Genomic DNA, 12,731 nt, shown 5'->3' with positions numbered 1-12,731 from the left:
CCCTAGGATATTTACAGGATCAACTAGGCTGGATGGAAATGCAATAGGTATGTATGCTGACCATATGGAGCAATACAGCAATTCTTGCCATGTCACATCCTGAATTTACAGTAGTGTGTTGTCGTGTTCAGTTGACTTCGTCCGATGGCTGTGTGCTGTCTCTATGGATGAGCTGGCTTCCCCTCACCATCCACGCATGTTCAGTCTGCAGAAGATAGTGGAGATATCCTATTACAACATGAATCGCATTAGGCTGCAGTGGTCAAGGATTTGGCAAGTGATTGGAGATCACTTCAACAAGGTATTTTTTAAAACCAGCTTACGTAACGTATGTTAGTGTGGAAGGACTTTTCATCTGCTTTTTCTTCTTATGCTTCTGAACGGTGTAGGTTTTGACTTCAAAGAAATAAAGTCTGCTAACTTCTCAGCAGTTTATATGTAGTAATTCTGACAATATTTACTTGAACAAACACTTTCTAATGCTAAGTGAAACATCTATTTCAAAATGTAAAGAGTGGAGATAAAAATGGAAATATTTATGGAAAGGATCTTTTTATAACAAAGGATCACTTCATTATACAACTGTGTATTTATGCTTCTTCCTTTGTGCCATTGTATTATCCTCCTGGTCAAATACCAAATTAGTTTCCCTCTACAACATATGCAGATGATCCTGAAACAACAAAGTTAGTTTTGTTGGAAGCTTGGGCTGCATTCCTTTCTAACCTATGTTTTGTTTTGGTTTTGAGTATCTAGCTGATTATTCTTTTGCACTTTCTGCATACGAAATCTGTGGGGCTGTTCAGATTTCTCATGACTGAGACAAACAGCCCTCCTGTTTTCTGAATGTCTGGAAGCTACAGCGTGCTTGAGATTTTCAGTGAACTGATAGGAAATATATGATGGATATGTTACTTATATAAGAAATAAGCTGGTAAGTGTTTGAAAATGTGTTTCTTCTAGGTTGGCTGTAACCCTAATGAAGATGTTGCCATCTTTGCAGTAGACTCATTAAGGCAGCTGTCCATGAAGTTCCTTGAGAAGGGAGAGTTGGCCAACTTCCGCTTCCAGAAAGACTTCTTAAGGCCTTTTGAGCATATTATGAAGAAGAACAGGTGTGATGGACTGATGTTAGCTTACGTCAGTCCTTCTTAAAGATGTTTCTTTCTGTGGATTTAATTGTCTTGCATCTGAAAGTGGCTTTTGATGTAGTGTTTTATTTTCTGTTTTATTTTGTAAGATCTCCAACTATTCGGGACATGGTCATACGCTGTATAGCTCAGATGGTGAACTCTCAAGCTGGTAATATTCGCTCAGGCTGGAAAAATATCTTTGCTGTCTTTCACCAAGCAGCATCAGACCATGATGGGAATATTGTGGAGCTGGCCTTTCAGACTACAGCACATATAGTTAGTAAGTAATACTTGACAGATGCAAGTACCAACTTCTAGCTTAGCTTCTGTGACTCTGGTATAGAAGGCCCACCTGCACGTGAGATTTGTATACACAAGTAAATACATGCAGGGTCTTGCAATTAAACCATTTAAGCTCTGCAGCTAAGTCTTAGCTGTTAAGTCTCTGAATTCCTATGAATAGGAAAAAATGCATACAGATCCTCAGCTGTATAACTCTTCAAACTGGGGCTAAATTCAGTATTTCTCTGTTGCCTATTAGTAAATTGATGCAGATTAAGGAAACTGGATTAATAGATTTTGTGAACTCCATGCTGTTTCAGTATCATATGGTATATCATGTTTATGACACTGGTATGTTATTACTTGTGAAGTTTAGTTCATATAGACTGTCTACTCTGGAAGTATATTTGAACAATATACTACGTTTACTTTCACAGGAAGGCAACCAACTCATATTTCAGTACTGATGGCAGCTTTAAGTGTCCCGAACCTGCTGCATTCCCATTAAATAGTGTGGGGGAAAAGAGTTGTGGATGGTGTTAATAAATGCAAGTAGTAAGGAAACTTTTGCTAATTTGAATTAGAGTAGTTCAGTTGAAAGGTACCTGTGCAGATCAAGTCCAATTTGAATTGTATAGATCTTGAGAGTTGAGGTCTGTGCAAAAGCTTGTATGTACTGGTTTGGGTTTGTGTTTAGTCTGTCCTTTAACCTGAAATCTAACTGCTTTATTCTGTTCCTACAGAATCTGAATAATTAAAGGCTTAGTTAAGATGCATCAAGCTTTACTCCTATTATTTTTATAGTGTTGGCATTGGGTGGCATATGCTGTGGAAGGAAAGGGAGCCACAGAAGAAACCATGAAAGAATCCTAGATTATAAATCAGTAGCTAACCAACCTGAGAACATGGATAGATTCTGATACTGATAGATTTTTAGGAATGGGAGTATAGCACAAGGAAGAGTAGAAGGGAAGAAATTGTTTAATCCAGCAAATCTAGTCTTTTCATGTCTGTTGTTTTGGTGCCAATATACCAGGTCTGACTTCAGTAGACCAATGTCAGTTATCTATGCATTTGTCTGTCACTAAGTTTTAAGAAATGCTTTTGTTTGTTCTTCACAGCAAATATTTTCCAACAGCACTTTCCTGCAGCAATTGATTCATTCCAAGATGCAGTAAAATGTCTCTCTGAGTTTGCTTGTAATGTTGCATTCCCGGACACCAGCATGGAAGCAATTAGACTTATTCGGTATTGTGCAAAATATGTTTCAGAAAGACCACAGGTATTTTTTTTTTTTTTAAACATTGTACATTCTTACTATCTTCTTACTGTCGTAACTGAGGTTCTTCTTGCAACTAAGAACTTTCAGACTCAAACTTCAGTCTCCCAGCAGCAGAAGTTTGTGTTAAAAGTGTATTCAGAATTAGGAATTGTTTTGGTGTTGTGTAAGTAATGAACTAGGATTAGTTAACATGTTAAAGGTGTCTTTTGGTTTAAAATGGAAGCTATTACCACTGAAATACTTATTTTCTGTATATATTTTCCAGGTACTTTCACAGATTGATGTGTCTCAGATTTATATTTTACAAGAGTTGATTGTTACAGTAGAAACTAAGCTAATTTTTCAAGTCTGTCTGTGTACCATTAGTGGTATGTAATCTATCTTAAAGACTTCTGAGGATTTTTTAATCTTTTTTTCCTGCCTGTCTCCAAGGTATTGAGAGAATACACGAGTGATGACATGAATGTTGCTCCTGGGGACAGAGTATGGGTCAGAGGATGGTTCCCCATTTTATTTGAGCTTTCTTGTATCATAAATCGTTGCAAATTAGATGTTCGAACAAGGTAACAAGGCTTTTCTGGTTTTTGTTGGCATTCAGTTGGGGAGGGGATCACGGGTACATGTTTTAACACAGTCTTTGTTTGTTTTAGAGGTTTAACAGTGATGTTTGAAATAATGAAGAGTTATGGCCATACCTTTGAAAAGCATTGGTGGCAAGATCTGTTCAGAATAGTTTTTCGGATTTTTGATAATATGAAACTTCCTGAACAACAAACAGAGGTAAAACAGAGAAAAAAATCAAGCAAACTTTACTCTCCTTTTTTTCCTCAAGAACTTGAACGACCCAGATGGCAGCTTGTGTTATTTGCTGTCAGTGTATTCCAGCCCATGCTGTTACAAACTTTGTTTGTAGTGATAATTTGTTGTATTATGTTCTGTTGCATGTATGAGATGACCAATGCTTGATAGCTTCCACGTGGAAACTTGCCACAATATCCTTTCTGTTCTCCCTAACTGACTATTCTCCCTAACTATTCTCAAGGAAAAGTGTTCTTGCTTTGTAATACCACATACTGTTCAGAACAGCAATCACATGACCAACTAAGTACCTTCTGGCGAGGTATCTTCAGTCGCAGGTATTGGGGTTCTTCCAGTTTTATCTGAATTCAGTTATTCTCATAGGCCACCTCCTCTTTTGAATGGCCATTCATGAGCCAAATGCTATCATGCCAAAGGAACCCACACAGAAATAAATGTTTTTTTTTCTCTCGCAGAAATCTGAATGGATGACCACTACGTGCAACCACGCACTTTATGCAATCTGTGATGTATTCACGCAGTTTTATGAAGCTTTAAATGAGATCCTTCTTCCTGACATACTTGCACAGCTACACTGGTGTGTGAAACAAGGTACCTAGTTCACTTGCATCTTTTGGTGAACTGATTTCGAAATGATCTCTTTACTTCAGGGGAAAGCTAGTTGAATTTTTGAAGAGTAATAACTACCATCATCAGAATGTGTGATATAATAAATGTCTGCAGAATCTTAAGTATTCCAGGGTCTCATTCTGGTTAATCAGGCAGCTCTTCTTTTAACGTGTTTATGGTGCTACTGGGACAGAGCAAAAGCTTTTAAAAATGCACTAATCTTCTGCAGCCTTTCTGTGCGGATTAAATATCTTATATATACATATCTGTAAATGAATGCATTCTGACTTTAGAAATTATTTTTTCCCACCTTCTGTCTCCTGATCACCTGGTGTTTCTAGGTGTGTCTTTCCAAGCGTTTTTTTCATTTGGGCTCAGTCTCTTAAGCCTGAAATTTTCTATATTGCTAGCATGGATTATGGGTGAAGTCCTCGAATTTCAAATTTGTGCTTTCCTTCATTTGTTCCACTGTATGCACTTTTTCTGCTTCCTTCTTCCTTTGTCTTCCCCATTTGGATTTCAGGGAAGTGAAATCTCAAAGTGTATTTTTAAGCACTGTTTTCTATTCATATGGTCCCCAGCTTGATGTTACTGTAATATAGTTTATGCGTATGCTTTGAGCCGAATTAACATGCCTTTCAAAAAGCATTTAATGGAGTGATAATAGAGAGTGCTTAAGTTTCACTGATATTGTTAAAGCTAATAAATATGAAACATGTCTTCCACAGAAAATGAGCAGTTGGCTCGATCAGGTACAAACTGCCTGGAAAATCTGGTAATACTAAATGGACAGAAATTCAGCCCAGAGGTCTGGGGCCAGACGTGCAATTGTATGCTAGAAATCTTCAAAACTACCATTCCTCATGTGTAAGTTCATAAGGTATACTTGTCACACAAATGTTCTGTTTCAGAGCAACAATATTTACTGTTTTTTGTTGTTTTTATTTTGATGTGAAGCTTGCTTACATGGAGGCCAGCGGGAATGGAGGAAGATTCAGCTGAAAAGCACTTGGTAAGAGTTGATTCAGTGCAACAGACTACACTGAAGAGGCTGTGTTGGATTAGCTTCTGAAATATTTTATAGTAGTAGATGTGCTTGACAACAAGTTCTGGAATTGACACTAGCTTGTACTTGGTGTAGCTATCAAATAACTGAAAAGAAATGAGTGCAGGCATTCTTTGAGGCCAGAATTCTGATGGCTGGTTGGTAGGTAGCACTTTGGATTGTAAGAGTGGTTCTAAATTCTATTCTAGGATTTGGACCTAGATCGTCAGTCATTAAGCAGCGTGGATAAAAACGCTTCAGAAAGAGGACAGAGTCAACTTTCAAATCCAACAGATGAAAGCTGGAAAGGGGGTCCTTATACAAGTAAGGAAAACATCCAAGTTTATTAAATGAACTTTTACTGTCACTTTGCTTCTGTAGTCATTTAAAGGCAGTTTTAGGGCACTTGATAATTAATTTGAGGAACTTAGCATGTCTTTCCAACTTGCATTTATTCCTTCTAGATTTTCTTTTTATAAGATAATTCACAGCATTACTAAAAATGAAAATGGTAATGTAGTACTTTGCTAATCTGTTGTACAGTAATTGTAACAAATTGCTTCTGAAACTTCTGTTTTTCTGTTTCATTAGACCAGAAACTGTTTGCTGGCCTCCTTATAAAGTGTGTGGTACAGTTGGAATTGATACAGACCATCGATAACATAGTATTCTATCCAGCAACAAGCAAGAAAGAAGATGCTGAGCACATGGCTGCAGCTCAGGTACCAGCAGACTTAGAAATAACTTTGTTAAGCAGTAAAGTACAGAATGTTTCAAAGTGTTTAAAAAATGTTGTGGTACTGTATGTAGCTCCTCCTTTTTCTAGCTCTCTATGCTATCCTGAATGTGTGTCCTTACACTTAGTTTTATATATATATATATATATATGTGTGTGTGTGTGTGTGTGTGTATATATATATATATATTTTTTTTTTTAACTACCTCCAGTATTTCTTGGTAGTCTACCCTTCAGATTATTATGGTAATGTGGAAGTTGAAATTTAACAATGTCAACTGTCAAGACATAAATAACCACCTCCCTTGGAGAGGAGGTCCTTGCCCCTGAAGATAACCATTCTAGGGAAAAATGTAAGGTGGGCTCTTACTTGTCTGTGATAATGAAGCCCTAGGCCAGAAAGTTTGGAGCCAGTGCATTCAGGTAGTGTCTTGGGGATGGTGTAGTTAAATTCATAGCAGAAATAGCCTACAAAAAAAAAAAGTCATTTTATTGTTCTTAGTGTTTTTTACAACCAGGACTTACCGTAACTTGTCTTGAAAATGTTTTAGTGAGAGGAATACAGCTTTAGCATTTGACAGGGCAGTTCTGCTGTGGTGTGTTGTTCTGATATTTCACTTGTACCTCATGCTGGAGTCTAGACTTAATAGTATGTGATATGTGAAGTATCAGAGTCCCTCTTACGAGAATATATTACTGATACTGTTCTCTGCCTTGATCTCTTTTATTTAGCGAGATGCACTGGATGCAGATATCCACATTGACACAGAGGACCAAGGAATGTATAAACACATGTCTTCACATCACCTCTTCAAGTTACTAGATTGTTTGCAGGAGTCCCATTCTTTTTCAAAAGCCTTTAATTCAAATTATGAACAAAGAACTGTGTTGTGGAGAGCAGGTGAGGCTTTTGTGTAGTTTGGCTTTAAAAAAAGGCACTGCAGTCTGTTTAGGACCTCAACCATTGAAATGCAGAAGTATACGATTGTAACAGACGATTGTAACAGTTTCTGTAGTTCATCTGACACTGTATACTTTTTCTACTTTTCTCCTTGCCAACGAGTTGAGATATTTCTATTTCCTGTACGTATTTTTCATTGAAGTAGAGCAGCATACTTAGTACTGCTGCACTCAAATGCATTTGTAAAAATAAGTTAGATGTCAGTCAAAGTCGAGGAGAAGGAAATGCTGTCTGTGAAAGAAATCAGATACCTACTGTTGTTCATTAATGGAGAGGTACTTGGCTGGTTCTTGGCTGGTATCTGAAACTGTGACTATTTCCTCTGATTTCCAGGGTTCAAGGGTAAATCAAAACCTAATCTCTTAAAACAAGAGACCAGCAGCCTGGCCTGTTGCTTGAGAATACTTTTTCGAATGTATGTGGATGAAAACCGCCGAGACGCCTGGGATGCCATACAGCAGCGTCTGCTCAGGTAAGAGAACGAAGTTGGTTCAGGTGTGTTCTGTGTGCAGAAACATGTGCACGACACATCTTTGGATAGAATGTTCTGTTTGTAAGTTGCTGAGCAAAACATGCAGAGCATACCAAGACATAATAGTCTGCTCTTTACTAAAAGCAAATTCAGCAATAAGCAAGAAATCCATTTGAAATAAATGAAACGCTTTCTTGCTTGACCCACTTTTCTTTGCAAAAGTGGTGGTACAGAATACAAAGATACAATGTGGTAAGAAATTTAAACAGAGTGCAGTGCAAGCTACTGTATAGCTGGAACTTAAAGCATTTAAAAAAAATAAAATTGTAAGTAAATCAAAAAGGTACTTAGCCCCTTTATCTGAGGAGTGAGTCATTGGTACAGCAAAGTGCTACGTACTAATCTCTGTCAAACGTGAAGAAATCTCAAACTCACTATCGGTACTAATTCAGTGCATTTCAGTGGTGTTCCAATTTTTCAGTGTCTGTGGACACGCTCATCTTTTCAGTGCATGAAGGGCGAGGTCCCATTCCCTCTTCAGAAAGTACTAAGAAAATCTGTTGTAATTTGTACAGATTGTCTACAAAATTCAGTTTACAGCAAGGACCAAAAATGTATGTACACGAGTCCTCCTTTGATCTAAGTGCTACAGATCTTTAATATAGCAGTGTAGATTTGAGGAAAGAGAGGAGAATTTTTTTTCATGGTACCATTGCCTAAATTGTCCCCATGTAAGGATCAGGAAGTAATGTTTGCAGGTTGAAGGTGAAAACACTTCAATTACAGAAAATGCTTTACTTAGAATGCTCACAAGGAAAATGGCTGTTCTCTACTTTTCACTCCATAGTTGTTTATTAACAGCATAAAAACTATTTCAGTTCAATTATCTGTAACAACTGTAACAAAATATAGACAAATGTGTGTGCTATAAAATTATTGCATGTGATTGAAAACTTTCCCATGGAAATGCATCTTGTGTAACCAGGATACACTGTGAGAGGACTAACAGGGCATGTAACAAAAACTTACTGTGGGTTTTCCTTGTGGTTTGTTTGAACTTGGCATCTTTTCAGTGTATGCAGTGAAGCCCTGGCGTATTTTATTACCGTGAACTCAGAAAGCCACAGAGAAGCTTGGACCAATCTCCTGTTGCTGCTTTTAACAAAAACACTGAAAATCAGTGATGAAAAGGTAAGAGCAGGCTAGAAGCCATGTCTGTTTGCATTCAGGGGTTTTCATCTCTGCTTTCATTGAATTCATTCTTTGTCATACATACTGCAAGATGGCTAATTTGCTTACTCATATAGTGTGTGGTCTCCTTGGAGTGTAGGAATTGTTATGCTTCCTTTCTTTTGGCAAGCACTTCACATTGTGAAAATGGGACTACATCCATGAAATCCAGTTTGTGGTAATATTACTGCAGATCTTTGATATAAAGCACTGTGAGTGTGCAGTAAAGGATGTGCTTTATAGCAGCACAGAATGGTAGAGGTAAATTTCATCATTCTAGAACTGTAATTTTAGTTCCTCGACAGTGATGGCAAAAAAATAATCTTTGGAATCTTAGCTTTTCTGGGGAAAATGTGAGTGTATATATTCCCTAGAATATCTCACACAGAGAAACTTCTAGAGGTTGCTTAGGTTTGTGGGCATTTCTTTGTTGTTCATTAATTGTAAAAAGGATGAATATAGTTTAAAAGTGTGGGTTTTTGTGTTGGTGTTTTTTCTATGTTTCTTGTATTGCAAAATATGTAATTCCACATTGTCTTTTACGTTTTATTGCAACTCATCAATGTATGAAGAAGAGTGTTAGCAGTGATTTGGTTTCTCCACACAGCAGCAATTCAGAGATGTCCATATGGTTGTGGTGTGTTAGGAAAATAGTTTTAACTATGTAGATAAAATGGCAAGCCTGTGATTCCTTGGTACCCAAGCTGGATGTGGCTCTGGGCAGCCTGGTCTGATGGTTGGTGATCCTGCACATAGCACATAACTAGATAATCAGTGTAGTCCTTTTCAACCCAGGCCATTCTATGATTCAGTACTGCAAGATTTTGCAGTAAAAGTGTCCCCTCAGTTTTCTCTGCAGAATCATAATATGCCTTGGATGGGAATGGACCATAAGGTTCATCTGACATGGACTGGTTGCCACCAACAGCTCAGGCTGCCCAGGGCTTCATCCACCCTAGTCCTGATCAGCTCCAGCGATGGGGCAGCCACGGCTTCTCTTGCAGCAGTGCCAGGGCCTCGCTACCCTCTGAGTAAAAGAACTCCTTCCTAATATCTAATCTATATCTCCCCTCTCTCAGTTTAAAACAATTTTGCCTTGTGCTACTGTGTGCCAAATAGAAACTCAAAAACTAACACTCAGCATTATTAGGAAAGGAAGATAAAACAAGCTTTGATTTGTTTGATTTGTTAAGACCTTGCATTCTAACATTTGGTGTAGCCATGTATGTGGAAAAACTCAGCACTTTCCTGTAGGAATAGAGAATAATTTTCTTTTTTCATATCTTTCCTGATAGTTTAAGGCACATGCTTCAACATATTATCCATACTTGTGTGAAATCATGCAATTTGACCTGATTCCTGAGCTTCGAGCTGTGCTACGGAAGTTCTTCCTGCGTATAGGTGTTGTGTTCAAAATCTGCATAACAGAGGAGCAAATACGGACAACTGGGACAAATTTACCCTCATGGTAGCCCTAAGTAGAATTGGTTACTTCTGCTTCTTCATAAAGCTGCTCCAGAGATGGACTGAAGTGGATAGGGGAAGAAATGGGACCCTGGTATAGCAAAAGAAAGCAAGTTACTCTTAACACAATGGCATTTGAGGAGGAATGGGGAGGGAAGGAAAGGGGGGGGGGGGGGGGGGGGAATTCCTGACCATCCTATGAGAGTATCACCAATTTTTATTTAAATTATTGCTAACAGGATTAGTGCTGTAGATATAAAGTCTATTTGTTTCCATGCTCATTATCCTTATGATCAAGTTTCTCTTTTCTAGTCTTCTATCAGTTGTTCAGTTTTGCAGCCCAACCAAATCTTACAGATAACTGGATTCCTCAATGGAAGTTATTCCCCATGGAAGTAATAAATATAGTTGTATAGCCTTGTGATGTCAGCATGTGCTCATAATAAACTATATTGCAGTGGCTGATGACCACCTCAGATCATTCTGGGTTTTTCTTTGTGTGCACATGGCTAGACCAGGCAGTGCATTATAGGTTTTCATGTAGACAGCCTGTAGGATATTTGGGGAAGGGGTTTTCCTCTTGTTCATAGGTGATTTTAGAAGAATTTTTTTTATATCAGTGCTTCATCCTCCAAGATCCCTCATTTTTATGGAAGAAGTACATAGTAGTATCAACTCCATTGAGCTCCTTAGTCTTGAGTTCAAAGCATTAAAAAAGAAAAAGGTAAATTTTAAACTTCCCATTGGCTTTGATATATGTCCAAATCATGGACGCAGCATCTACATTAATATTAAAAACAGGGTTCAAAAAAAAAAAAACAAAACACCCTCTTTATCCTTGAAAACAATGTATTTAGTGTATTTTGTGGTAGTGATCTGTTTAGGAAGTCTTATTGTTAATACCTCTGAAATTCTCTTTTTTTCTTTTACTGTATACTTTCAATTTCATTTTTTTTCATGCAAATAACTAATAGTTGAGAATAAATGTCACTACTGTGAAATCTGAATTCCTTGACTGCTTTAGCAAAATTAAACTTAAGATCAGTCGTGCACTACAACAATTACCAGGACATTTATGTGATTTCAAAAACATGTGAAGCAAACATGATTTAACACAATCTTTGTTTGCTTACCCTGGAGATTTTCCTTTCTTCAGCATGCCTGTTTTTTCTGACACTGTTTCCATCACATAATACCAGTTTATAACAGAAGTCCAGCACAGTGGAGTTATGTCCTTTGAACTAACCTTAATTTCAAGTTTTAATTTCAAGACTTTTTTCAAAAATGGAGAAGTATGGCAGGATGGGAGAAATTCCACTTCCTGAAACGTGTAAACACAAGTGTTACCCACTGTGCTATCTGTATCAGCAAACCTCAGAAACAACAGTATTCAACAACAGCGACAACAGAACGGTACTGTGTTCAACTTGTTTTGCTTTTGAGTTTCCTAATAAGACAGTCATAGTTGATGTAGTGTTGAGATATTCTACTCTCAGAGTTATTGGTGTGTGTATATATACTTTTTTTTTTCTTGTGAGCTATTTCCAAAGGGCTCATGGGCATTCTTCAGTAAATCAGCTTGTTCTATGTAAGCATCGTTTGGCAATTGTTTGGCAGTCAGTAGTATTGGTAAGGCTTTCAAGTTTTTATTTGTAACCAAAGAAAAGCCACAGCCAGGCTAAGTTTTAAACACCCTATAGATTAAGTCTGTATGCTGATATTTAATATGAGGAAATATATGGCTATATTTTAGCATAAGAAAAAGACTGAAAAATCAGCGTTGCCAATATTGAACTTGCTGCATTTGAAATGTCACTTTATGTTGCATTTAGTATATTTGCTTGTTCCCTGGTAATGTCACTTAATTACAATAAAATGAAGTATTTATTTTAATTCTATTTAAATTTTTAATAAATTTGAAAGAATAAGCCATTATTTTTCCTTCCTGTCCTAGATAGTTCTTAAGCATATGTATATTATTTTCAGGTTTTGAATGTGACACTGCCTCATTGAATGTATACTTGTATCTCCTTTCAAAACACAAACTTTAGAAGAAGCATGCAACTTCACAGTTTTGAAAGCCTTACATCTCAAGTCTTGGAAGAGGTCTCCTAATGTTCAGATCTCAAATTCGGAGTTGCATCGTGGGCTTTCTTTACTGTAATGTGCAATGTACTATCTCTGCATATTAATAATCAGTCCCTTCTTTCAGCCTTAGTTCTGGGAGATTCTTCTTTTACTCAAGCTTTTATTGTATTTGTACCATTTATAAACTGCTGAAATTAGGCATGTGACATTAGAAACATTCTAGACTTACTGTAGTGCATGGAGGAGAAGGGGACTGGAATGCAGTGGGATTGTAACAGCCTTAATCCTGTCATGATTTTCTGGAATTGATTTTACATCCTAAAGCAATAAGAGTAGTATGCAGAGCGTATACTGGAATACCTGAAACAGCTGTGTATTCACATCAGCTTTTTGTTCTCCTTCGTGCAATCAGAAAGATCCTAACGCACAGTCATCTTAATGGAGCATAAAATGTTGGGCCAAAATGCCTGCAGGCATTGCTGGTTCTGGCCTTGTTCTGGCTCTGCTGCTGTGGGATCTGACCTGCCTGGGTAGTTCTTCAGTGGAAGGATGAATGAAACAGGGTTCTGTGTCAGCATATCCCAGTAGAGATCTCTGCGATACACAGAGT

At 37.5% G+C, this 12,731-nt stretch overlaps 1 protein-coding gene across 1 annotated transcript in view; it reads left to right on the top strand.

The window, feature by feature from the left end:
• The window catches only part of ARFGEF2 (ADP ribosylation factor guanine nucleotide exchange factor 2), a 31,870-nt gene extending 21,665 nt beyond the window's left edge, over positions 1-10,205 (top strand). The window contains exons 24-39 of the mRNA XM_048962718.1: positions 7-47; positions 132-301; positions 964-1,115; positions 1,241-1,413; positions 2,537-2,697; positions 3,130-3,260; positions 3,348-3,477; positions 3,972-4,107; positions 4,854-4,992; positions 5,083-5,137; positions 5,380-5,494; positions 5,762-5,892; positions 6,639-6,807; positions 7,201-7,339; positions 8,413-8,530; positions 9,865-10,205. Coding sequence (XP_048818675.1) covers positions 7-47; positions 132-301; positions 964-1,115; positions 1,241-1,413; positions 2,537-2,697; positions 3,130-3,260; positions 3,348-3,477; positions 3,972-4,107; positions 4,854-4,992; positions 5,083-5,137; positions 5,380-5,494; positions 5,762-5,892; positions 6,639-6,807; positions 7,201-7,339; positions 8,413-8,530; positions 9,865-10,041 — 2,137 coding nt within the window. The 3' untranslated portion in view covers positions 10,042-10,205. The remainder of the gene's footprint in view (positions 1-6; positions 48-131; positions 302-963; positions 1,116-1,240; positions 1,414-2,536; positions 2,698-3,129; positions 3,261-3,347; positions 3,478-3,971; positions 4,108-4,853; positions 4,993-5,082; positions 5,138-5,379; positions 5,495-5,761; positions 5,893-6,638; positions 6,808-7,200; positions 7,340-8,412; positions 8,531-9,864) is intronic.
• The last annotated feature ends 2,526 nt before the right edge of the window (positions 10,206-12,731 follow it).

The sequence above is a fragment of the Lagopus muta genome, chromosome 16 (assembly GCF_023343835.1).
Source record: "Lagopus muta isolate bLagMut1 chromosome 16, bLagMut1 primary, whole genome shotgun sequence".
NCBI classification, from domain to species: Eukaryota; Metazoa; Chordata; class Aves; order Galliformes; family Phasianidae; genus Lagopus; species Lagopus muta.
The sequence above is the reverse complement of the archived record's forward strand: the minus strand, read 5'-3'. Positions and strand labels throughout refer to the sequence as shown.